The 27340-nt window shown below is 47.3% G+C and overlaps 1 protein-coding gene across 4 annotated transcripts in view; it reads left to right on the top strand.

Moving 5' to 3' along the window:
- MYO5B (myosin VB) overlaps positions 1-27340 on the top strand; it is a 1432615-nt gene that overhangs the window by 1183075 nt on the left and 222200 nt on the right. For all 4 annotated transcript variants that reach the window (XM_069626964.1, XM_069626962.1, XM_069626965.1 and 1 more), the window contains exon 24: positions 6271-6419. In XM_069626964.1, the coding sequence (XP_069483065.1) occupies positions 6271-6419 (149 nt within the window). The remainder of the gene's footprint in view (positions 1-6270; positions 6420-27340) is intronic.

The following is a 27340-nucleotide window of genomic DNA, read 5'->3' as shown; positions in this document are numbered from 1 at the left end:
GGAGAAGTCTTTTCCTGTTCCCATGGAGATCTTGACGGAATTTCATATTTTATCTGGCTTTTGAAATAATTGGACGAAATCTGAAGTGCTACCTTTGAACTCATGTTGTTGTAAACAATATATTACTGATTTAGGGTTCAGGTGGTGTCGTGATAAGATGCTATACCTTGGAATCTGGATTACTCCAAGTATCAATGGATTCGTGAAGGAGAATATGACCATGATTAGTATGACTCTTAAAAATGATCTAGAGAGGTGGGGACTGTTGAATCTCTCTTTATGGGGGAAGGTTAATGCCTTAAAAATGGTTTCAGCCCCTAAGAACAATTACGTATTGAGTATGCTCCCACTTAATATTGAGAATGGATATTGGAAGGAGTTGGATAGGCTTGTACAAGGGTTTGTGTGGGATAAGAAGCCCCCTAGGCTACGACTATGGAAATTACAATTGCCCCTTGAGAAAGGGGGCCTAGGGATTCCTAATTTTAGGGCCTATCATCTTGCATATATTTGTGATTTCATTGTTGGTTTTTGACACCCTCGCCAGATGAATGGGTAAGGGCGGAGACAAGTCACAATGGCCCATTGTCGCCAAGGGCATTATTAACTTCAGTATCTGGAGCAACGACTAGGAAGAGTCTGCTGATGGCCTGTTTGAGGAGTTTGTGGTCGAAACTGGCTGGATTTTTAGGGGTGGGTGCATACAACAATCCGGATGCTTCGATATGGCTAAATCCCTCTGTTAAATTGGAAAATAAATCATCATTTTTCTGGCCGGATTGGTACTTGGGGGTTCCAATTGGATTGGTGATGTGATCAAAGAAGGTGAATGGATGAGTGCCAGAGAGTTGCAGCATCAATTTAAGATTGACAATTTTCGAATTTCAGATTATAAGAAATTAAAGACTGCTATTGGTGGGCTTGTTTCTCAGGCAAAGGTGGATTTGAACTTTATTACTAGGAAGTCATTGGTGGGTGAGAGTGGCCTCGCAAGCCGGGTGTACAAACGGATTGTATGTGAATACAAAGGTAATGATGTGCTGTGAGATGAGTGGAGTAGGAGGCTCAGTGTTACAATAACAGTGGATACTTAGACGAAAATTTGTGCGAATGTCAGTCTGTGTTCCCTGAGTCTGTCTGAAAGAACAAGACAAATAAAGATTCTAAATAGGGTGCACTGAACACCGGAAAGTTGATGGAAGAGTGGTTTGAAGAATGGTCCGAAATATTGGGCATGCGTTTTTGAAAATGGTACTCTCGAGCATATGTTCTGGAATTGCAGGAAAGTTCGAGGATTCTGGAGAGATATAGGTGTTATCATGGAGAGTGTTTTGAATGAGCACATTTGCTTGGATTTTGAAACGCTGATTTTGGGGAATGATGTATCTCTGGAGGAGTTTACTCAATGGCAAAAAAATGGATATTTAGGGGTGCCTTGATGGGAAAAAAATCATTCTTAGGAATTGGAAATCTGATATAACGTTATTGAAAGAGGAGTGGTTGAATGAAATGCACAATCTCGCGGCATTTGAGAAACTTATATATAGGAAGCAGGGCAAAACTGGATTGTTCATGAAGATTTGGGGACATTTTCTAGCGATGTACTGAACCAAAATTTTGTGTACTATATGTTGTGAACTGTGTAAATAGTGAGGGAGGTTGGGGGTTTGAAATTGCTATGCGGTTGTATTATTATTCTTACAATTAGTATATATTTGTATCTATTAACGTTTCTGGTTTTATTGTTTGTAAAATATAAATAAAGTTTTTTTTAAAAAAAAAATATTTAAGCCAATCCTGAGTTTATACACAAAGAATGGTTTAGAATTAAATAGACATAATATAACATATAAATAGTACAAAATAGCAAGGAAAACTGAAAAGAACCATGATAGAAATATACCCATATAGAGTGCAATTAGACATATTTGACAATACCCCAATACAAAATAAAATCCTAATTATTAGTAGACCAATATTTCTGTCAACCTCACCGTGATAGCATCTGACAGTTTTAACAACAAAAACACTGGCTCTGTAGAAGGTACTTTCAAGAAGAGGTAGCACGAGTTCATCGAATGCGAAACATATATTTGGATAAAAATCTGGAAAAACATTGTTATGCCCAAATACCAACTCACAGTTTTACAAAAAAAATTAAACTGTGTAGTTTTCGCTTTTGTGTAGGCATTGCATAGGCATTTTCCAGACACTGCCATAATGGAACTACCAGGCCATATGTTGGCAATAGGTGGAAAATGGTGTGAGTACCCAGACATATATCAGTGCCTGGCAAATGGCTATATAATACCAATACTCAATCCAAAATGTTATGCTTTGACAATGCTTGTTTTTAACAAAGCGATAGTGCAAGGAACAGATGTGAGGGTACATATATTGTTCGTACATCAAGTGGCTGAAGAAACACGTCAAGTCATTTTTATTATTTCAGAAGCTCATTTACAGCAGCATTTAAGCCATTAACACTCAGCAGACTGTTAAAGCAGGGCTCTGCAATCTGTGCATCTCCAGATGTTTTGGATTACAACTCCCACAATCCCTCACCATTCACTATGCTGCCTAGGACTGATGGGAAATGTAGTCCAAAACATCTGTAAAGTCAAAGGCTGCAGATTTCCGGTCTAGACGCAGCACTGGTGGGCCTTATACAGCACACAGTTTGATGTGACTGCATGATATAGCTAGCGCAAGGAGATCCAATGAAGGTGTGTTTTGGGCAGGGAGCTGCAGGTAGTCGGTGCAAATGGTCATAGAAACTTCTGTAGGCATGGGCAGTCAATAGGTGGGTAAAAAACAACACTGGCAGGCTGTGTATCCCTCCTTACATCCAGTCCCCTTCCTAGCATTACTCCAATACAATTGTTTCAGTTTACAGGAGGCACTAGCCCAGTAGTATTTAAACGTGTTCATATCGACCCCCCCCCACCTCCAACGTTGAGTAAAAATATTGTTTCTGGGCCCCCCACCGAGGGGCTGGCTCCCCTCAAGGGGACCAAAGGATGTCCAGGGGGGGCCTAGGCTCTTTAAAATATAAGCAGATTTTCTACTGCTTATGTTTTCTATTAAAAGCAGTCACCTTATTCCTTTTTTATATTAAAAACAGTCATCTTAATTAAATCCCATTTCAAATAGCCCATTACCCCTTTGGCCCCCCGGACATCCCTACAGTTTGAATGTCACTGCACTAGCCTACTAGCCAAAACTGAAAAGGTGCCAGGGTTATTGTACACTTAATGCATACTACCTGGGAAATATAGTGTGATAACAAGGAAGAATATGCAGTTTAAAGTAGCCCCTTCACTCAGCTAATATCCATTGTTCTTAAGAAAGAAATTGCCTATTGGATCTTACAAGACATTTATTAGAGAATAAGGTGGGACATCATAAGTACCCCTGCCATACAAAGGAATCCAAAAGCTATCCTGCAAATACACCGCAATGTCTCCACCACCGCTCGGTTTCCTGAACACTGGTAGAGGAAAGTCATCCCACCAGATTGGAAAGTCTTTGTGGGCAGCATTAGACAATTCCCCGACCTATCTCTTTATAAGTCTTCAATGAGCCAATCACGCTCGACTGGCCACTCTCCGAGTCGGCACCAAGGCATGGGGAGTACTAGCAATTACCACAGCCCCGTCAGGTTACCTTGCATATCATTGGTGCATAGCACACTCTCAGAGATGCAATTAACTTCACTGGAGAAACTGGCCTGCCAGGGCCAGACATTGGTGTTAAACCTGTTTTGTGTCTTTACACAAAATGTCACCCTGCATCGCTGAACCAATAGTGTTCTTGCAATGCTTGAGCAAGTTTTTACATATCTGTGTATGCTTCTTAATGGTTTCTTACTTTTGTGTATTAGTCTAGATAGCTCTTTGGTTGTTATGGTATTCTGTGCAATATCCCATCATTCACTATTGTCAGTATTGAGAGGAGTTGCAGTGCTGGGTAAATTGGGGAGGGATATCTCCTGCGATCCTAGTATTGAGAGGATTTGGAGTGATGGGGAAAGTGTGGAGGAATCTCTCCTGCTATCCTAATATTGAAAGGATTTAGAGTGTAGGGTAGATTGGTCAGGGATATCTCCTGCAATTTTGGTATTGAGTGGATTTAGAGTGATGGGTAGATTGTGGAGGGATATCTCCTGCAATCCTAGTATTGAGAGGGTTTAGAGTGATGGGTAAATTGTGGCGGGATATCTCCTGCGATCCTAGTATTGAGAGGATTTAGACTGATGGGTAAATTGTGGAGGGATATCTCCTGCAATCCTAGTATTGAGAGGATTTAGAGTGATGGGTAAATTGTGGAGGGATATCTCCTGCGATCCTAGTATTGAGAGGATTTAAAGTGATGGGTAAATTGTGGAGGGATCTCTCCTGCGATCCTAGTATTGAGAGGATTTAAAGTGATGAGTAAATTGCGGAGGGATCTCTCCTGCTATCCTAATATTGAGAGGGTTTAGAGAGATGGGTAGATTGTGGAGGGGTATCTCCTGCAATCCTAGTATTGAGAGGATTTAGAGTGATGGGTAGATTGTGGAGGGATCTCTCCTGCGATCCTACTATTGAGTGGATTTAGAGTGATGGGTATATTGTGGAGGGATATCTCCCATGATCCTGGTATTGAGAGGATTTAGAGTGATGGGTAGATTTGGGGAGGGATATCTCCCATGATCCTGGTATTGAGAGGATTTAGAGTGATGGGTAGATTGTGGAGGGATATCGCCTTTGATCCTGGTATTGAGAGGATTTAGAGTGATGGGTAGATTTGGGGAGGGATATCTCCTACGATCCTGGTATTGAGCGGATTTAGAGTTATTGGTAGATTGCGGAGGGATATCTCCTGCGATCCTGGTATTGAGAGGATTTAGAGTGATGGGTAGATTGTGGAGGGATATCTCCTGTGATCCTAGTATTGGACAATGTAAAAAAAGCTTCAGAAGTGAGATCCACTTCTCACCTAACTTATTACATTCATTTCCCAGAGGTGAAGATCAGCAGTATAGTTTGAATAAGAAAGTGTGCGGTCAGAATTTCCAGAAATGTGCTTATTTGCATCCAAAAGAACAACAGGATGAATGACGTTGGAGCAGCGTAAACATGAATCACCCATACGCTCCTTCGATGAACTGAACGTGCCCTCCCCCCTCAATGTCACTCTAACAGCCCTGCTCGGTGGTTGATACATTGATCGGCAGCTTCCACACCTTAACCTCCCTTAAAAAACCCAGTCATAAGGGCTCCTTTTAAGTACATCCCAAATAAAACAAGGGGAGGAATGAAACACATGGCAGTCTTCTATCTCAAATTCTATCAATCCCTGGGCTTCCTGAAGCCTCGCTACCTTAAAGGAAGATAGACACTTTAAAAGCTTTTGGCAACTACACGGTACATTGGACTTGCAGTGGTACGGAGAACTACCCTTAACTCCAGAGAACAAGTCGTCATATCCAGGATGCGGTGGCGGTACTTTCACCTTTTCAATTAAGTATTCTCATGATGTCCAGATAAACTTTTAAGGTGGTTTTATAGCTGCTTGTATGCGCTGCTGGATGGAGCAAATGTTTTATTGAATGAATATGGCATTCCGCCCTGAGTCAGATCTATATTTGAAAACCCACTTCAATGCACTCTTTCCGGTGCTTCTAGCCATGATAATGCCTACGAAGGTGAGATACTTTGGTTCCCAACAAATACTGAACACTCTTTTTCACTTTTATGCTGCATTACTAAAATGGGCTTTGAGGCAAGTTTGGGCCGTCCAATGCTTTATATACCTAACACGTATTCCTAGCTACCGCAGCTAGATTAGAAAGGACATTCATGCTGGAGTCGATATCATGTTATCTGGAAGTACCAGAGTCTTGTAATCATTTAGAAAAATGTTATGTTTCTGTTGCCTTTATTGGCAATGGCCAAGGGTGGCAAGACAGGTAAGGGAGAGGGAATAAAGGACACCATTGCCAAGTTATTTGCAGAATGATAAGCTCTCTGATTGGAGAAAATTGGTGCATTTGGCCACAAGTCTAAGTAAAGGCCATTTAAAACTATCGTAAAATAGGCTGTATTGACTCAAACCCGCACCTTACCTTTGGCTCATTTAGAGCCTTTCTAGGTCTTTTTGGGAGCCAAGTGGCCATGGTGCTAGAAACGTTATGGTGGCAATCGAGAAATCATTCATTGCAATGTGTTGATTATAAGTTTGAAAATACGGATAACCTGACCCAATTAATATTGTTTATTGATTCAGATGAATTTACCAAGAATACAGTAGCAGAAAACATTCAGATGAAGAAGGATATGGAGGAGGAGCGGTCCCGGTACCAGAACCTGGTAAAGGAGTACTCGCGGCTGGAGCAGAGATACGACAACCTGAGGGAGGAGATGACGCTTATAAAGGTAATGACGGAGAAACCTGTGGCAGCATTCTGCTTTTGCTAACCATGTGGGAAAGGAGTGACCTTTGGAAGGAGTCAGAGGTTGCAGAATATGCTTATACACCTTACTTTAGTGTCGATGTTTCTCACTTCATTGATAACTACGTACTGGCTGCATGTAAGGTCCTCCAGGCCCATCCATTCCACATAATAACGTAGACAAAGCCTTGTCTTCTGATTCTTCTTTTCTCGCACAATACAATATCTCCCAGGTTTCTCCCAATGTGGCCTATTTGGACGTAGATACTGGTCTCATCCCTTAGATGCGTGCTAAAAGGCAGACTCACGTGCGGCTCTTGCAGTGAATAGCTTCTGTATATTACTCTTGAGCACCTGCTGACATAACTTGGCTTTTTGAATGCCTATTTTACATCATGTAAACCTCTAATGGCATATGTGCGCTTCTTCTTCTGAATTCATACCTAGAGGTGTTTATGTATCCATAGGACATATCCCATATCCGTACTTTCCTTCATCCAGTACAGAGGCCTTGTATCTCTCTTGTGGGATTTCTGGTGCAGTCCAACCTGCTCATGATCACTAATGATTGAACTTGTGCCTCGTATGTTTTGCCATTTTGGAAATTGGGATTCCAGTCCTAGGCACACAGCAGGAATTGGGCTTCTTCGTGTGCTGAAAGGAATGTATCAAACATTGCAAATAAAGCATATTTAACTATATTTAACCATGCAGTCCCGTAAACCAGTTTATAATTGACTTGGGAAGGAGCTTGCGATCTCAAAGGACACAGTAAACATTTTGTAGAGGAATCTACCCAGGGAATTATTCCAGCAAAGGAGCACGACGGACGTAGCATCACTAGAAGAAAGCGCCTTACATCATCATCCCAACACAATGGCACAGAAAGGTGGAACTTTGAAGAGAGCACTGTGACGAATCCTGAGGTATCGTCACTGCTTTAGATGGGGGAGCCCCTTCTCATGAGGCCAGGGAGGTGAGGTTGCTACCCGAGCGTCCCCCTGGGGGTGGTACTCAGCATCTCATGGGGAGGGAGAACCCAATTGGGAGTAGTGACCAACTTGGGAGAACACGATATCCCTATCCCCCCCACAACCTTCCCTCAAAACCCATCCTTCCCCACATTGCCTGATACCCCCATGTATTGTTGTAATACATTCCAGGTAATAACTACTGGGATGAGGAAGAGGCTGTGAGCAATGAGGATTACTAACACGAATGACGATACACGCTCTAGCCTTTGCAGTGACCCGATTGGACCGCGAGAGGTTCCAAGTAAATGAAGGCCAGCCAGAGAGAGAAGCAGACTGCGCTGAACGGAGAACTGCATGTGCAGAGGGCTTCCAACATGGAAAGCAGACCGGAGAAAAGGGAAACTGCTTACCGGTGGCCGGAGCCGCTGGAGCGCACAGCGACCGATGCCAAACCGCAGAAGAAGCGCTCAGAAGACTGGTGAGGACCCCGGAGAGCCCAAGAAGCCGCCAAAGCTGCAGGGAGAACCGTGAACAACCAGAGTGGGATGGTCACACCCTACAGGAACCATGGTGGTTGACCCCAAGGTTGAGGAGAGCCAGAGTGGGAAGGAGGATTGAGGCAAGACATATGAGCAGCCAAAGGGGTAGAACAATCACATGAATGGGGTCTGGGACCCACGGTGGGAAAATAAATACTGAACAGTGAGAAATACAAACTTTGCATATTCAAGCAGCACTCACAGACCTAGGCAGGAGAGGAAAACAAGGCAGTGGCTTATACATCTAAGGAACTGTGAGAACGGACAAGAAAAGGGAGCTTGGAACCCACACTGGGGAAATGTCCCTCGACCTGCAACCAAGAGGAATATAAACCTTACGGATACAAGAGAGATTCACAGACCATGGCAGGATAGTGAAGCAAGTCTGTGGCTTGAAGAAAGAGGGAAGCAAATCAAGCAAAGGGGATTTGGGACCCATACGGGGGGGGGGGGGCAATTACACCAAAACAATATATCAAGGTACATAAAGCTTGCACATAAAAGGGACACCCAGAGACATTGTCAGGAGAGTAAACAAAGGCTGTGGGTGAATTAGAAGACCGAGTACCCTACTTGGCTGGAGAATAGACCAAGGATGGGGTCCTGAAAAGAGTCAGGGACCCTCAAACGGCTTGGAAAAGGGCTTTGGGTTAACTATCCTTGTCACAGGGCCGGAAAGACAAGCCTACAGAATAAAGACAAGGCTGGTGACTACAGACACAGAAACTGTTAGATGAACTCTAGAAAGACTCTGGGGAAGGGGAATCAACCTCTTGAGTCTTGTGGAACGTTTGCTTTGTTCTGCCCCTTTTTGGAGCTTTTGTGTTTGATCTACAAGGTCGGGCTGCAGGTCGGCAGTTAAGAGACATTTCCCTTTTCACCTTATGTTGGGTTTAGGTTGTGAGGGATAGGCTAGGAACTGGACACAGGATGTCAGGTTTTACTTCGGACATTCTTACGCAGATGGACTCATTAGCTAGTTTTGTTGAGGCAGAGAACCCCCTCTTAGAGGTGGGGCTGGTTAGGATTTCCTCCCACCCCCTTTTTTCTGTTATTAATACACGTATTTGCCGATCATTGTGCCACCCTTGTGTCTGTCTCTTACTCCTATACTCTCACAGCACACAAATGGCTCTGTCTCCAGGGAAGAAAGATCCCTCCAAAATGTGAGCTAATCTGCGACTTCACAGGGCACTGATGTGCTGTACCACAAGGCGAGATGGCCACATCATGCATCAAGTGTTAAATAAAATGAGGATAAATACATGTGAGGCCATTGGACAGAGCGGGACACAATTGTACACTCTTACAAAGAAGGCTTAAGACCCCGCTAGAACAAAAAAGGAATCAATACTTTATATTGCTGGTTATAATATATAAATGCATTGTAAGCAAGTTAAAGGTATCACGTTTAAAGGTACAGTGGAAAGGATCATTACGTCTGAGCAACACACTGCCTAAAAAGCAAAAGCATTGTTATTATCGTGCAATAAGGGCCAAGTTGTTCCAGAAACAAAGGCACACTGATTATTCTTGCACAAAAGCACAACTGAAAAATACTAGATGCAAATGTGCAACTGCAAAATAGTAGGTACAAAGGTGCCACAGAAAAATAGCTGCAAAAGTGCCAGTGAAAAATAGTAGGCTCAAAGATGCAACGTAAAAATAGTAGGCTCAAGTTGGCAACTGAAAAATAGTAGGCACAAAAGTGCATCTGAAAAAATAGTAGGCACAAAGGTGCACCTGAAAAATAGATGCAAATATGCAAATGAAAAATAGAAGGCTCCAGGATGTAACGTAATAATAGTAGGCTCAAGTTTGCAAATGAAAAATAGTAGGTTCAAAGGTGCAACTGAAAAATAGTAGGCACAATTGTGCAACAGATAAACACTGGGTGCAAAGGTGGAACTGATAAATATTGGGCACAAAAGTGCAAATGAAAAATAGTAGGTACAAAGGTGCAATGGATAAATAGTAGGCACAAAGTTGCACCTGAAAAATAGCTGCAAATGTGCAACTGAAAAATAGTAGTCTCAAGTTTGCAACTGAAAATAGTATTGTGCAACAGATAAATAGTGGGTGCAACGGTGCAACTAATAAATATTAGGCACAAAGGTACAACTGAAAGATTGTATGCAGAAAGGTGGAACAGATAAAGAGTAGGCACAAAGGTGCACCAGATAAGTATTGGGCGCAAAGGTGCAGCAGCTAAATATTGGCCGCAAAGGTGCAACTGATAAATGGTAGATGCAAAGGTGCAACTGAGGACGGTTTAGCATAATGATGCGGCATCTCAGATGCAAAAGCCTTCTGTGTATGTTTCAAGCAGAAGAGGGCAAGTCAAATGGCAGCTATAAAATGATGAGTCATCTTATGGAAAGGTTGCAGTGTCTCACCACTCTGGATATTGCACTGCCACATGCTCAGGGGGGTGCATGATTAGCTGGCTCACATGGGTGCCTGTGTGGAGGTGGCCAACTGTAGTGCTGCCCTCCTCTGTTCGGATATTGCCTCATTGGGTTTCCCCCACCCTAGGAATGTTCACTGGGAAATCCCTGCTCTGCCCTTCCTTCCTGACCACCACCTCAGTCCGTCTTTTTTATCCAAGCGCCAGGGGCGGGCATTCATTGTGTTCTGGGGATATGAGAGGGAAGGCCATGCTGCATCTCATGCATGTTAGTCTAGCTGAGGTGCGCGTGATAAGGAATGTGAGCTCATAGGACACAGGTGATGTCAGTGCAGGGCTGCTCCATGAACCCCACTCAGATCAAGGAGAGAGAACATGGAGGATTGATGGCGACTGCAGAGGTCCTGTTCTCTGGAGCGACTGCTGATTGGCCTACAGCCTGGCATGTACCTCGCCTCCAGAGTCTTCAGTGTGTGCCACAATGAATACATCTAGGGCCCCAAGATAAGCATGGGCAACTGCAGTCATTCTAAGATGTATGATCAAGGAAGTTTAGCATGAAGAGGAAATGAGACAGTGATGCGAAGGACGTAACAAAGAGGGAATGAAGGCCAATCTGGTTCTGATGAAAGCCACCAGTGGGATCTACTCAGAGCTTGCCCTGAGTATCATCTGGCTCCCAGCCGCCAGTGGGATCTGCTCCAGAGCCTGCCCGCAGCATGATCTGGCTCCCAGCCGCCAGTAGGATCTGCTCCAGAACCTGCCCTCAGCACGATCTGACTCCCAGCCGCCAGTGGGATCTGCTCCAGAGCCTGCCCTCAGCTCGATCTGGCTCCCAGCCGCCAGTGGAATCTGCTCCAGAGCCTGCCCTCAGCACGATCTGGTTCCCAGCCGCCAGTGGAATCTGCTCCAGAGCCTGCCCTGAGTATCATCTGGCTCCCAGCCGCCAGTGGGATCTTCTCCAGAGCCTGCCCGCAGCATGATCTGGCTCCCAGCCGCCAGTAGGATCTGCTCCAGAACCTGCCCTCAGCACGATCTGACTCCCAGCCGCCAGTGGGATCTACTCAGAGCTTGCCCTGAGTATCATCTGGCTCCCAGCCGCCAGTGGGATCTGCTCCAGAGCCTGCCCTGAGTATCATCTGGCTCCCAGCCGCCAGTGGGATCTGCTCCAGAGCCTGCCCGCAGCATGATCTGGCTCCCAGCCGCCAGTAGGATCTGCTCCAGAACCTGCCCTCAGCACGATCTGACTCCCAGCCGCCAGTGGGATCTGCTCCAGAGCCTGCCCTCAGCTCGATCTGGCTCCCAGCCGCCAGTGGGATCTGCTCCAGAGCCTGCCCTCAGCACGATCTGACTCCCAGCCGCCAGTGGGATCTGCTCCAGAGCCTGCCCTCAGCACGATCTGGTTCCCAGCCGCCAGTGGAATCTGCTCCAGAGCCTGCCCTGAGTATCATCTGGCTCCCAGCCGCCAGTGGGATCTGCTCCAGAGCCTGCCCTGAGTATCATCTGGCTCCCAGCCGCCAGTGGGATCTGCTCCAGAGCCTGCCCTCAACTGGCTCCCAGCCGCCAGTGGGATCTGCTCCAGAGCCTGCCCTGAGTATCATCTGGCTCCCAGCCGCCAATGGGATCTGCTCCAGAGCCTGCCCTGAGTATCATCTGGCTCCCAGCTGCCAGTGGGATCTGCTCCAGAGCCTGCCCTGAGTATCATCTGGCTCCCAGCCGCCAGTGGGATCTGCTCCAGAGCCTGCCCTCAACTGGCTCCCAGCCGCCAGTGGGATCTGCTCCAGAGCCTGCCCTGAGTATCATCTGGCTCCCAGCCGCCAGTTGGATCTGCTCCAGAGCCTGCCCTCAGTATGATCTGGCTCCCAGCTGTTACACGGAAACCACACACGCGCCCCAAAACCTAAGGCGTGGTCAATCTTTCCCTGATGGACTTTAATAAAGGGGGCAAACCACAAACCCACCAAATTCCTTATCAGTCCACCCTGGCATTTTTATAGGATTTCCAAGTAAGGGTCCTGGGAAGCCCAGGGAATAGATAGGTATAATATTTTGCCATATCAATTTCACAATTTTCTAGGGCATATTTGAAGCAGCGTATTTTCATTCACATAAATAATGAATAAGGAATTTATTTTGCAGCTTTCAATGTATCTGCTCAATGCGCTCTGTAATGCAATCGCGGCATGATTAAATAATTCTGTGTCATCAGCATAGGATAGGTAATGAGTATCTTTGCAACCCAGCTTGTGGGGGCAAAGGAATAGCTCTCACTGAAAATGGAGCCCGCGTCTGCAACGTGTGACGTATAGAGTAAAGGGGCTGAGATACACCCTTGCGATCCTGACTCCCACCCACACATAACAATATAAGGCAATGATCAAAGTCAGGGCACCCTGTGGAGTGCTCCAAGCATGTGTTGAGATTTGCTGCATAAGAAGGATCTATTTGCATGGTCAGTGGCATTAGTGAGACCAATGAAAGCGCAGTAAAGTAAGGGTCCACTCTAGATCATTGCCTCAGATCCTGAAAGGCAGAGAGACAGGGCATTAGTGTTACAGCCTTCTTCACAACCTGCTTGGCTGAAGGAAAGCAAACCCTCGGCGATCACCCAGCCCTTTCTATGGCTTTAATTGCAAACAACAGGAGGTGCCGCGTAGAGAAAGCACCTTATCATTGGAAGAGGTAGATGCCTCGCTAAGCAAAGAGTTGGGGGTAGATCTCTCTTCTCCGCAGGAGCCTCCCTCTGGAATAGTCCCCCTACCCCATCAGACTTGAACCGGATCTCCTTAAGTTCCGGAAGCTCCTCCGGGGCCTCTTTTTCTCCTCCTCCTTCACCCTCCCCATCCCAACACCTTCTGTCTCATTGACGGGCTGCCTGGTTCCCTCTGAGTACTACAGAGCCCCAGGTCCCCCCCCCACCCAGTCCAACCCATCTTCCCTACACTTATCTGCACTTGCCCGCTGGCCTCCCCTTAGCACTTGCACTTCGCCCCTTCACCCTTTTCCCTTCCCACCTTAGCACTTGGCTTTAGCCCAGACCGCCACTACCCCCCCATGGCACTTGCACGATCCAAATGTCACAAGGCCTAGTGGCGCCTTGAAACGCCATTTGTTGTATAGGCTCTTTACAACTATCCAATAAATAAATAAATAAATACATTCTCTCTTTGTTATAGGAAGGCATGCTTAGTCTAGCTTTTCATGATCTAGGCACAGCGCAAAAGGTGGCAAATGTGCTGTGACGAGCGGTCAGAATGTCTTGCCACCAAGCAGCGTGCGTTTTAACGGTAATAGTGGGAATTGAGACTGGCCCAGGAACTCTTGAAGTCTTGCGTGTTCTAAGATGGGTCCCCGTAGTTTCAGTAATTTGGGAATGACCAGTAAAAGAGATGCTGCCCTCTCACACCTGGCCACATCTTTCAACTTCCTCCTGAGAGTCCAATGTCTCTCCTGATTCTTTCCTCTCATTCTCCACTTACATTCACTGTCCCACCACCTGGGGCTCGGAGGCAGAGGGTCCTAAGGGCTTCTCGTGTTACCTGAACACAATCCTGTAACGTTTGTTTTGGTCAGCTGAACCAGATGTCCAATATCCATGGTGGCATTGCCTTTATCCTCAGAGCAATCAGTGCATGAACCTTCCTGGTTGGCCACCTCCTCCGTATAGAAGGCACCCTGCGGGTTTCCCAGAATGCAGCGTGTTGCTGATGGTTCCAATGAAGGGACCAGGTCTTGGCACATGGTCACCATCTGACCGAGTCACAATTTGAACATTGCTATCGGGGAAGACATCCAGATTCCCCCTCCATAGAATTTCTGGCAATGTGACTAGGGCGGTTATCTGTAGGCCTGGGAGAATGTTCTCAAAAGTCATCCACAGGCTACCTAGTATCTCCTAGTGAGGATGGGGTAGGTTTGTGGGTCCCCACTGATTTTTCTTCCACCCTGAACCTGTCCGAATCTTCTTTCAGGGCCATCAATCGTCAGGCAAATTCAGCAGAGGTTTGAGGGATTTGTGTTGACTCATGGGGGAAAAAAGATACACACAACTTCAAAGGCTGCACGAAGAGACAGAGATGTTTGCGTAAAGGGAGGGGTGTGGCTGAGTCTGTGTAGGGGGTGTAGCAAGAAGAAACTGCGTTCTTTGCATCTATGAATGTTATCGAGATAGAACAGAATATTAAACTCTAAGGTAAGATATCTCAGTAGATGAATGCACCTACTGCAGAGAATGATGGGTAACCTGCAGGTCCCCGGTTTAATTTTGGGGAAGAACAACTCAGCCTTTTATCCATGTGAAGCGGATATAATTAGGAAATGTATGGTGGCCTATTGTAAGCCAGGCTGGCAGAGTCAATCACAACTCAGGCATGCCCACAGCTGCTTTTCAGTATGTGGAGGAGGATACATTAAGTATTATTGAGGTTTATATTATGGCTGTATGTACCCGTTCCACAGGCATCACCAGGGGGTAACATTCCAGGGCCAGAGCAAACTGCCCGAGCCTAGCGAGAGCAGTTAACGTAAACCCTGGGCCATTACCCCCAGGGATGCCCGTGGAACGGGTACATAAGGCCATTAGTATCCGTCCCATGGGCTGGGACGGGACTCATTTACAGTATACTGTTCCAAGATGACCACCATGGAAAGGGAAGGCGTGCTCTGTACGGAGCTACTCTTCCCTTTCCATAACGGACGTCGGGAGTAAAGGGGAAGGTGCCGCTACGGCAAGTGCTGCCGCAGCCGAAATAAGAGTTGAGGGGGATAAAAAAATGTACGCTGGGACGGAGGGAGATGGCGGCAGGGGAAACAGCTGTCAGGTGGTATGGAACGCAGACTTTCACCAGCGGCTCAAGCCCGGGTTCCTAGCCACCTGATTGGCTGCCCCCCCCCAGGGTGGTAATGTAATATAGGAAATTCATAACAGACATGGACCTTTGAAAAGACCATAGTACTGGGAAAGGTTCTGGCATGTTCCATTAAGTTTACACATGTGTTTGCTGTGAGTCTGTGCAGGCAGGAAAGGGCCTGCCCCCAGGCTCCAAGCGACTGTTTACAGCAACATTTCATCAGCAGGAAACTGAATCTGTCAGCTGGATCTCTTAAGCACTTTCAAACCATATGATCTCGATGATAGTGAAAATGTTGGTGATCTGGGGATCGGCTGAATTTATTTGCCCCTTATTGGTTATCTGGTCTTCTACAGTTTGGCAGGTTCTTGGCATGCATCACCAGATTTTCAGAGTGGGCTTAGTTTGTACATCGCTAAGTAAATTGGCATTTTCACTATATCTGTGTTGGATGTAGTGAATGTCCATTTTGGGCCCGATTCGTGGAATTTTTTGCACGGTTCAAAGTCACTTTGCACTGCCGGCAGAATCCCTGATTAATGGAACTGTACAAAGTCTATTTTTTCACTGCAAAGTCCGTGCAAAGTCATTTGTGCAGTATAAAATGACTTTGCACGTATATTGCACTGCAAAAAGACGCCTGCACAGTTGCATGAATCAGGGTTTGTGTGGGCAGTGCAAAGTCACTTTTCAGCAGTGCAAAGTCACTTTGAACCGTGCAATAAACTCCATGGATCGGGCCCTTGGTCTGCAGTGCGTTTGTAATAATAAGAACGCATTATGCGTGCAAAGCAGTCCCTTTGGAGCAGTTCGCCAACAGTGACACTACAGTATCTAGTTGCAATCCTTAGTGGGCATCGGGTGTTAAAAAAAAAAGAGTGTCTGTGAATGGGTCTGAAGCCTCCATAACAAACGAAGGACGGTTTTAAATATAGCATTAATGACTGCGGATCCAGTCAATAACCCGAGTTAGTGAACATCATCCTAGTGATGAGAGGCCGTAGTCCCCGACACCCCACCCCTCCCCAAAGGATCACATAAAGGGGTAAGGAAGAATAACTAATGTTATTGATTAGCTGCAATTTGATTCATGCTATTACCCCCTACGTTTGCCCAGGCCGTCCTGTGGCCCTTGACATGTTTTGGACTATGATCTTCATGATCTCAAACTATTGACTTTGCTTGCTAGGGGCTGATGGGAGTTGTAGTCCAGCGCACCTGGACAGGCCAAGGTTGCAGACTCCTGTCCTAAATGATAGTTAAACCTCTCAGTGTCGGGCCGTCTGTTAGCAGGTTGTGGTCAAATGCAAAGTATTGTTGGCCGTGTTGGCTGTAGGTCCGATTTTACAGTCCGAATGTATTTGTTTAATGAGTCCAATAACTAAAATGCTTGACCGCATTCCAGGCATTCTGATTGACGTTGCGACTTGTGCTTATGGTTATTATAAGAGAAATATATTGTCATGACTGGAAGACAAAACCTAGAAGTGCAGCCCACCAGATTTTACTGGCCACAAGAGGGCAGTATTGCTTCTTCGAAATATGTTGCTCAGTAACGTGAGGCGATATATTGAGTAGAACAGAGGTACACGAATTATTCGATCATGGCTAGTACCGGGTGTCGAGAACAGAACCCCGCCTCCACTCTCCTTTCTGAGCTCTACCGAGACTCTTCTCTCCGCGGGCACCAGTAAGCGCCCGAGTAAGAAGCCCATGTTTGGGTGCACTTGCAGAGCGCCTCGGCGTATAACTTGTTTGCTTCTTGGCGCTTCGTTACTGACAATACGCAGTGCAGAAGGGCTGCATCAGAAAGGTGGCTGCACAGATTTCTGTGCAGCTGTTGCAATCATAACACACCCTCAAGATAATCCCCCACGCCCATCCAGAAAATCACGAAATCCCGAGGTTGACACGGTAGAAGCGTGTTCCTAAAGGTTTACGCGAGTCTACAAGTGCTAGGCCACTAATTCCTGACAAATGGACCACGGACTATGATGGGAGAGGCGGGGTCCAATCAAAATAAATCAGTACAAAACTACATTCCAAAGCGGGGGTGGCAGTCCGAACACTACTGCAAAAATCATAACTTCAATCCTGATCATTTTCAATTAAACCCTGCTTTTTCGTCAGAACAGTGGGAAAAGTTCAAGTACAAAACACATTCGTTTATGGCTTCAGGGATGGACTGGGGCCCATGGGTGTCACTGGAAATGTTTTTCAAAGTAGCCCGTTGTACACTGCGCAGGCAGACCCAACTCCTCTAAGTAAGGATTGCGGGGGGGAAAATGTGTGCAAACAAGTAGTTAAACGCAACCCAGGAATGCCGGGGATGAGGAGTGATGGGAGAAGGCAGGGTACTTGGGAGAGCGGGTAAGAGGACCAGAAAGCTAGGGTATCGACACAAGAGAGGCCCGCCAGGAAAACTCCAGAGATCCCTGTAGGCCAGGCCAGCCCACCCCTGTACGGCTCTTCCTATCATCCCTATCTCTGCGTAGCGCCTGCGCGTATCAAACCAGGGGTAGCGCGTCTCGCGCACGTGCGAGCAGAGCTTCGTCAGGATCATGGCATTACTTGCAGAATTTCATGATAAGATTCATTAGCAGCAGGGAGATCAGTGACAACCACTCAGGGCGATCAGAACGCAAGCCTTATTGACCAATCAACGCTGCTTCTTCTCTCCCAAGCTTCTGCGCCGATGCTAAGCATCTCCAGACATGATATCTTGACAATGTCCATTCCAAGGTCCACGCAACTCTTCCAACCGTTTGTCTTTTCAACCGTTTTTGGTGTTTTTTCTATATTATGATGGCGTATGTGACGGTGTATTATGATGGCATTACAGGCATGGGGGTGGGGGGCTCTAACAGTTGTTTATAACCCCTTATATTTGCTTTAACCCCTCAGCCCCTCAGCTTCAAACCCATACATGTTGGGCCAATAAGACCTGTTAAAGCCCTCCCCCAGTGGTCAAATGGCGCAGGATGTCATAAACCCCAGCCTTTTAGCCTGCTCAGATTATGGAACACTTGTCGGGGTACTTTCAGTCCCCCCAGTGTTTGATTTGCTAATCTTGCACCTCATTATTCAGTCTACAGGTTAGCATGGAGGCAACCACAACAAAAGGCTCCAGACAGAGCATGATGGCAGTTTTGTTTTTATGTAGCATTTCTTATAATGGTCACTTATGCAAACCCAATTTTGCCAGTTAAATGGGCCGAGGCACCAACTAGAAAAGGCCTCTGTCCCACCTCACACAAATTTAGTGATGCGAAACATCCAGCATTGGAACCCAGGCCTCCTGATCACAAATTCAAAAGACGCCTCATACATCAGTTGGACAAGAATATATTCAAATATATTCATTAGAAAGGATTTGCATTCATTTTGTTGTTTAACCCCAGGTAGGGATGCAGAAACATTACAATCTATTGTGTATTGTAATTGGTTATTTATAACGCGCTTAATACCCAGAGGTTTCTAAGCACGGACCCAGGGATCGAACCTGTGTTGCTCTGTGTCGTTTTGCTTCCAACGCGAGCACGTTGCAGCTGAGCTATCCTCCCCAGACAGTTGACGGTACTGTGAAAGAACCATGGCTTGCAAGCAGGGTTGCCACGAGGGAGCAACCCGACAACTCAGCCTCTAGCGTACTCTCTATAAAAAGTGGTTGCTGTCATTATTATTAACACTGTATGCTAAACAACCTGGCACAGGCCAGTTTATAGTGTACACTGAACAGAATTACTTCTAGCTGATTGCACTTTTTTTTTTTTTTAAACTTTTATTTTTTGCTGGCAGTGGTAGTTGACATACACACACAACAGGTCGAGAGTATAGTCTTCAAGCATAACAAGGTACATTGCACAGGAATGTTCACAAACAACAATATACATTGTCAGACAGAGATCGGCTGAGTAACGTATTAGGGAGCACAATATACAGAAGTGGGGCCTAGGGCGAGCTGTCCGCCAAAGGGGCAGCGTCGAGGCCGTTAAGGTAGCTGTTGAAGGCAGTCCAAATGTTTTTGGCCCGGGACCGGCCTGGAAGGGTAGTGATGTAGTCCTCCTCACAGTTACGGGACCAGGTCACTAGATTTAGCCATTTCTGGAAGGTAGGAGGGGCCGAACAGTTCCAGTTTTGAAGGATACATTTTTTAGCAATTGCGCAACATACGTTTAGCAGTTTGGCCTCCCCTCTGGCGCCCTTATCAACCCATAGACCAAACAACACCCCCAACGGATCAGGCTCGAGCACTGCATCGCAGAGACCGGACATGGTCTTAATAATCTCGTCCCAGAATGGGGCCAGGTTAGGGCAATCCCAGAACATGTGGAGATGACCTGCATCCTCCGCCCCGCAACGGGGGCAAAGTCGCGTGTCGGAGTGGGCGAATTTGGAAAGTCTGCGTGGGGTAAAGTATAGCCTATTCAGCAATTTGTACTGTATAGTGCGATGTCGAAAATTAAGGGAGACCCTACTGGTGTGGGAGCACATTTTACCCCACAATTGTTCTGAAATGACAACCCCCAGTTCAGAGGCCCAGTCCTCTCTCGCCTTGGAGGGCGGTGGTGCTGAAGCGGTGAGCAGGAGTTTGTACAATGATGAGACCACTCCACGCGCCCCCCCGGAGTTGGCGGGTGGTCTGGGGGTTCGCTGGGGAACATGGGCCAAGCCGCCCGGAACGCTGCACGGAGTCGATAATACTGTAGTAGCTCAAGTGGTGAGCCCGAGTGGGCTGGCTTCCACGTCTGTGGCGTTATGAATACCCCATCCGGGTAGAAGTCAGTAAGGGCCAGATAACCCAGATCCCGCAAGTGCCGTGCCAGGGCTGTGTCATTCGTGGGTTCCAATCCGGGGACCTGCCATGCGGGGAGCCATTTGTAGTAAGGGTGAGCTTCGGAGCCTGCAGCGAATATCCGCCTCCAGGCCAGTAAGGTGGCCTGGACAGGGTCTATGGGAGAGTCAGGCTCATATCTCCGATGTAAGAGTAGGGACATAATATTAGCACCGGAGGCAGCAAGGGTTTCAAGCTTGACATGCGGGCGAGAAGGAGGACCAGGGTACCAATACGTGGCAAATTGTGCCTGCGCTGCGGTCCAATAGCTCATCAAGTCAGGGGCCGTGAACCCGCCCCTGTCGTAGGGAAGAGTCAGAGCGCCCCACTTTTTCCGCACAGCGCCAGAGTGCCACAAGAACTGAGCACACAGCTTGTGTAGATCAGTGAAGTACCTCCTTCCAGGCCAGATGGGAACATTAGTAAACGTGTACAAAAACTTAGGGAGCAGTATCATCTTGACCAGTGACAGCCGCCCGGCTAGTGATAAGGGAAGAGAGCGCCAGCGCTCCAGTTTGGCTTCGGCCAGTGCCGCCACTGCCACATAGTTGTCAGTCAAAAGAGCCTCCCTAGTCAAGGACATATGAACCCCCAGATATTTGATCCCGTTGGGAGACCACCGGAGCGGGAACTCAGTGGCCGGCTGATGTGTGGAGTGCGTGAGGGGGAAAAGTTCGGACTTGGTGTAATTTATAGTGAAGCCTGAGAATGTCCCGATGCGAGTGATGTCCCGGAGGAGAGGGTCAAGGTGGGAATCTGGGTCCCTGACGAACAGCAGGACGTCGTCAGCGTACAGGGAGACAATTTCGGGGGTGCCCTGAAGACGTATCCCTCTGCGCATGTGCCGTTCCCTGATGAAGTCTGCCATAGGCTCAATGGCAAGAGCAAACAGAATTGGGGAGAATGGGCAGCCCTGACGGGTGCCCCGAAAGAGAGGAAACAGAGCAGAAGTTTGAGAATTAACGCGAACTCTGGCAACCGGGGAGGTGTATAATAATCTGATGTACGAGATCATCCCAGGACCAATGCCCATGGTCTCCAGGACCAGCCACATGTATTTCCAGGAAACCATGTCAAAAGCCTTCTGGGCATCCAAGGTAACCGCCACCGCACTCACATTCTGGTCAATGCGGGCCATCACGTTGAGAAGCCGTCGAATATTGTGTGATGTGGATCTGCCAGGGACAAAACCGGATTGGTCCTCATGTACCATGTAAGGCATAACCGGGAGAAAGCGATTGGCAATCACCCTGGCGAAGATCTTCGTATCCAGGTTCATAAGTGAGAGGGGGCGATATGAACCACATTCATCAGGCGGCTTGCCAGGCTTAAGGAGAACCGTGATGACAGCCTCGCGTAGAGATGGGGGAAGAGAGCCCAGGCGCAGGGATTCGTTCCAAACCTCGAGCAGTTCAGGGCCCAGTATGGCTACATGCTCCTGAAAGAATTCAGCCGTAAGCCCGTCGGGGCCCGGTGCTTTCCCCTTCGGGAGGCTGGAGATGGCCTCTACTATTTCATTCAGGGTAAAGGGGGAGTCCAACTGTTCCCTTGTAGCATGGGAGACGATAGTGGTGGGGATCTGGGCGAGAAGCTCACACATCTGGGATTCGCCATGTTCGGGGGGTTGCGAGTACAGTTCAGAGTAAAAGTCTGTAAAGATCTCCAAAATGTGCTGGTCAGACCACTGGGTCAACCCGTTGTTATCTTTGACGCAAGTGATTTGGGCTAGGCCCCACTCCCCCCTGGCCAAGGCGGCCGGTGTTTTGCCAGGTCTGTCCCCCTCACCGTATTTCCGCGCCGCCTGAGGTTGGCTAAAGTACTGCACCTCCCTGATGGCCTGCTCGTTGAAAAACTTGAGTTCCTCACTTATCTGGGAAAGGATGACAGGGTCAACAGAGGCAGGGTGGGCCCGCTCAAGATCTCGCAGTTTGGCTTCGGAGCGTGACAGGGAGGCCCTTATGGACTTGAGGACCCCGGACTCCCTAGAAATGGCTGCCCCCCTAATGAAAACCTTGAAGGCGTCCCAAAGGATCCCCCGGGTGGTGTCCTGTGGTGAGTTGAATTCAAAGTAGGACTGGATATCTGACAGAATGTCAGCCCTGAAGACAATGTCCTGCAGGGCGGCCGATTTAAAGCGGCAAGTATTAATGGTGGGAGCTAGAATACCCATATTGACAGTCAGTAGGACCGGTGAATGATCAGACAGAGTACGTGCAAGTATACGAATATCTGAAACCCCGCCAATCAGTTGGCCCGACAATAGGATCAGGTCAATTCTAGAAGAGCTGTCGTGCACCGATGAATAATATGTGTATTCCCGCGTTAGCGGATGAAGAGCTCTCCAACTGTCCAGGATGTCAAGTGACTTGCAGTGTGACAAGAGCCTGCGCGCTGCGCTCGCTAAGGGTCTGCGGGCAGAGCCGGTCCTGTCCACGGCGGGGTCCAAAATATAGTTCATATCACCACCCCAAATGATCTGTACACCCACTGCTGATTGCACTTTTAACAGTAACAAAAAATAACACTAATATACAATGCTTTCTACATGGCAGACTTCCAAGAGACAAAGTAGTATTCGTATAAATTACACTACCCTACTACGAACCAAGTGCAAAACCACATAGCAAAGGAACCTGATAGATATAAGAAACACTGTAGTGTGTTCCACTCTGAAACAAGGAAATCACTCAACAAAGGAAGAATATCTGTAAAAGACAATTCAATAGACTATGTGGAATTAGCAACTGGGAAAGAGTATTGAAATCCCGAAAAGCTAAAGAAGAAGGATCCATGGCTTCTGGGAACTATTTGCCAATGTAGCCTTGGCTCCTGTGTCCTTGCAGGATTCCAACATTGGCACACCTTCTCCCTGTTGCCCCTGCTCACTCCTTGCTAGCCAGTCCCCCATTTTGTCCCCGTTCCTCCCTCCCACGCCTCCCTCTCCACACTTACTCCCTTCGATGTCTTTCTCGTCCCATGGCTGGACCATTTTGCCTCTATCCCCTTTCCAATTCCACTGTTCACTCTCACCACAATGCCGGTTCCACGGGAGGAAAAGGCAATGGACAGACACTTATGTAAAGATTCCGCTGTAGTGTTACCCAGCTCCCTTGAGTGCGTCTGAGCTTAAAGAGGTGCGTGGAGCGTAACAGAATAGCCCAGCAGGGATTCCCACCAGCTGCTGAAAAAACAGCGAATCAATTCTTGTGCCATGCCGGAGGGCAAGTAAAATGCAATGCCCTGATCACTTAGAAGTAATCTTCATTACACCAGGTCCTACTCTATCTCGTCACTGTCCTTATGAATGAGGATGTTTCAAGCAACACAGTAGATATTTAAGAATCATTAGCCTTACAGAGAAAAGACCATGCTATCTCATGATACCCAGCTCACTCAGGACCTCAGACCCAAGTGGAGAGTTCTGAACCCCAGCTGATCCTACCCTTACTTTAGTACCTGCAGAATCCACTGTCTGTAAAATCCTGTCAAGCCTCCTCAATGCTTTGCCACATGAGTGTATCTCCTCCCCTCCTGCTCACACACCCGGAAACCCTGGGGAGCATGTTTCCCGCTCTCGCCTCAATGTCTCTCTCCAACTCCTCCTTAACTCTTCTTTTCTCCTCCTTACTCTTAGTTCTCCTCTCCTTCTCAGTTGGTCTCTCCATTCCCTCTTTAGCTCTCCGCTCCATTACTTTCTCAGTTTCTCTCTGACCTTCTGCATTCCTCTCCCTGCATCCTCCTCCTCCCCCGTACCTCTCCCTTTAGCCTCCTTCTCTCTCGTTCTCTTCCTTTTCTACTTTCTCCTTCACTTCACCCAACACAGCTTTCCCTCAGCCTCTCCACTCTCCTGCCGCCAACCGCTCTGAGCACTTTCCATCTCCAAACACCCCCACCTGCCCTTTGGACACTCAGCGTATATGGGTATCTGCTCCCACCCCCTCAGTCCGATGTAGCGTTATTGTGTGCAACTGGTCACCCCAATTGTCCCTGGCAGGTGACTGGTGGATTGTGGCAAAGAGATTTGCCTGTTTAATTGAAACAGCAGGACCACAAGCCACCGCAGGTCTGAGGACCGAGCCTACGAGGAGTATATCGGTCATTCTGAATTGCACATGTGGCGCGCACATGCATGGGCATTCATGTTCCTCGTGCCACGTCCCTTGCTGGTGCCTGCAAAGCTCACCTTGCGTAACGCTTCTCCTGCAAGAAGCTCAGCCATCAGGGGTGGACTGACCTACAGCAAACTCTGGAGGTTCCCGGTGGGCCTCTGCACTAAGGACCTCCTCTGTGTTTGGGCCCTGTTTGTTTGCTCTACTTACCCTCTCGCTAGCACCTCGCCCCTTTTTCCATCTCTGCTATTCCTACCCATTGCTTTGAAGTAAAATGAGTTCTAAAGTTTGCAATTCACTATTTGGACCCGTTTTTCCAAATTGTCTTGTGGGAGAAACTCTCCGCCCCAATCTAGATGGGTTAGGCTTTGTTGCATTGACATGTATTTCCAGGGTTACAGTTGGTTCCCAGTTCATCCCTGCAAGGCTTTCCGATGATGCAGGGGGACAGTGCTTGCTTTACTATGTATTGGAACTATGCTCTAGTCTACCAGGCCTATTATTTAGGTGAATGCACGCAGTAATGGGGCCGCCTGTATGTCTGGCATTGCCATATTGCTATTAGTGGCACCACTTCCGTGGTCCTTCTGGGGGTGCAATGTGGCTAGCTGTTGCCCCCTGTGTGTGGTATGATTTGGGTAGCTGGGGGACCCTCGCAACACAACCCCGGGTCTAGCATAATGCAGCCGGTGGCAGCACCAAGTCACCTTGATGACCCCACCATCCACTTGGCACTTTAGGTAGGGGGTCTTAGTCCTATATCACCCCCATCACAGGAGAATCAGGGGGAGCAGCCCAGGTAATTGACATTGTTTAGCAGCCATTCCTACCTATGGACTGTTGCAGGATGCATAGAAACCCCCTCATCACCCTGAGACTGGTGCATTTGGTCTTTCAAAGCCAGATAAGTAGGTGCTGATAGTTGACATTTTCTGCCAGTCATATAATACTTGAGGGGTTCTATGGCTCACTTGAAGGCCAGACGTTCCAGTTTTTTTTGGGGGGGATCATTTCTTTCCCGTGAAAAAGGCTTTCTAAAGCTAATTAGCTGTTCTATCCCTTGGGACACTTAGGATTAGATGGTGCCCAGACCCACTCGAGTGACATTCATTTTCAGAATAGAAGGATCCTTGAAATCTGAGCTGGGCTTGATGACCTAGGGAGTGATTAAACTCTCTGAAAGCCTCATCCACACTCTCGATCCAGCTCATCCTGTTGAATTTGGAATCCTTAAACGGGTCTGTCCGGGGTCCTGCGAGGGTTGAGAAGTTTGTGATGAAGCGTCTGTAGTAGACTACCAGTCCGAGGAAGGCCTGCAGGTCATTCTTGTCATTGGTTCAGAGATTTTAGGCATGACTTAAACAATGGCTTCCAGTGGCTATGCAGTGCCTCTTATCACTTTATAGCCCAAATATTTCAGAGGGATTAGAGAAAGATGGCACTTCTCTGGACTATCTTAGGCCCGCCTCCCGTAGGCTTAGGTCACCAAGTAGAGGTGTCGCTTGTGGTCTTCCTATGGCATACTGTAAATAACAATTGCCTCAAGATTTGCTCTAGTATACGCTCGGTGAGGTCGTTAGGCACAATCATGACCTATTGAAGGTTCGATGATAACCAGCTCCAAACATTTCTAGACCTCTTCTTGCACTGCTATCCATCTCACCTCAGGCAGTCATTAAAGTCAAACACTGATTGCTTTGCAAGGATTTTCCGCCGAAAATATTTTGGAAGTAAGGTAATGTAATGTAATTTGTCATTTTTATAGTGCCTTTATCCCATTGGTATGGCACTGTAGGTTAACGCCCTCGGGGGGAATATAGTTCAAGGTTTGGGAAAATTGATCAGAGGAGTTTAGAATGCGTGTGTGCATTTTAGCCAATGAGAAGTTGGGTAGGGGTGACCAGGTACCCACTAGCTACCCATATCATACTGCAAGTGGATGGGTGCTTTGAACTTGCCAAGAGTGTAGGCAAGAGTAATAGACTCATTCAGCCTCATTTTAAGTTTGGTGGTATCCCGCCGGTAAATCCGGCCTCTTGGTCTGCCGGGATTACCATCAGGTTGCAAGTGGCGGGAAGTGTGGGAATTCCCCATTCCATGGAGTCCCACAGGACTCTATGAGGGGAATTGCCGGTATTATAATACCAGCTGTTTTCTGCCAGTGGGGTGTCTGACTTACCCCCTGCCAAGTCAGGATCCCCAGCCACAAACTTGGAGAATGCTGGTCGGAAGCATGCCTGTAAACGTAATTACTGGCATGTTAATTCCGGACCAGCATACTCATAATGAGGCCTATTATGTGTCAAGCTAGGCCACATTTTTGTCATGTGGGGGATAGCTGCATTCTAATGGCAGAGGCGTTGTGCGATGTGTCAGTGGGAATGGTGCATGAATGCAGATGTGTGCAGATGTGTGGCCTTGCCATCGGCTAGCTTACATAAGCATGGCGTGTGTTACATACCGGTGTGCGCTGAATGGCTTCTTGGCTTCGTAGATGTGGCGTGGACTCTCTCCTGCGGTCTGCTGAAGATTATTAGATTATTCTTCCCGTTCTTTGGTAATTAAATGAAAGGTCATTGCTGACCTGGCCTACCTGAAGTGGTTGACTAACTCATGAGGGCAGGGTTCCTCGGGCTGCTGGGGGTAATAGCCATGTCTTGCAGGCCCTCCGGAAGTGGTTTAGATATTCACCCCACTCCCCCACCTGATTTCATGCCTGCTTGTACCGTCTTCTGTAACATTGCAGGTTTCTCTATCGGCGGGTGCAATGACCTAGTGCATTTGTAATCACTTCAGGTTCATCCTGATTCTTCCAAGCATTTAAGCAGTTGATGTGGGAGACCTGCGAGAAACTGAAGAAATGTCCAGAGAGCAAAACTGTGTTGCTTACAAAAGTATCAAAATGTTTTTATTTACCATGATACAAAAAATTCGAAAAAGTCAATTAATGACATATTACTTTGATGAACATCAATTAATCACATAACACGAAAACATGGGTGAACAAAATACTTGGCTAAAATTAATCCATCTCAACAGACATTCATAGTGCAGCATCCAAACCATACATCATACATAGTGACATTCAACCAACCAACAATGGCTAAAAATGACTAAATTGATTAACATTGATTGCCAATTGGGAGTGGGACAAACATTCATCACATCCCGTTTAATTATTTTAATGTTTA

The sequence above is a fragment of the Ambystoma mexicanum genome, chromosome 6p (genome assembly GCF_040938575.1).
Source record: "Ambystoma mexicanum isolate Mex_15411 chromosome 6p, UKY_AmexF1_1, whole genome shotgun sequence".
Taxonomy (NCBI): domain Eukaryota; kingdom Metazoa; phylum Chordata; class Amphibia; order Caudata; family Ambystomatidae; genus Ambystoma; species Ambystoma mexicanum.
Note: the sequence above shows the minus strand (reverse complement) of the source record. Positions and strands in the feature narration are given on the sequence as shown.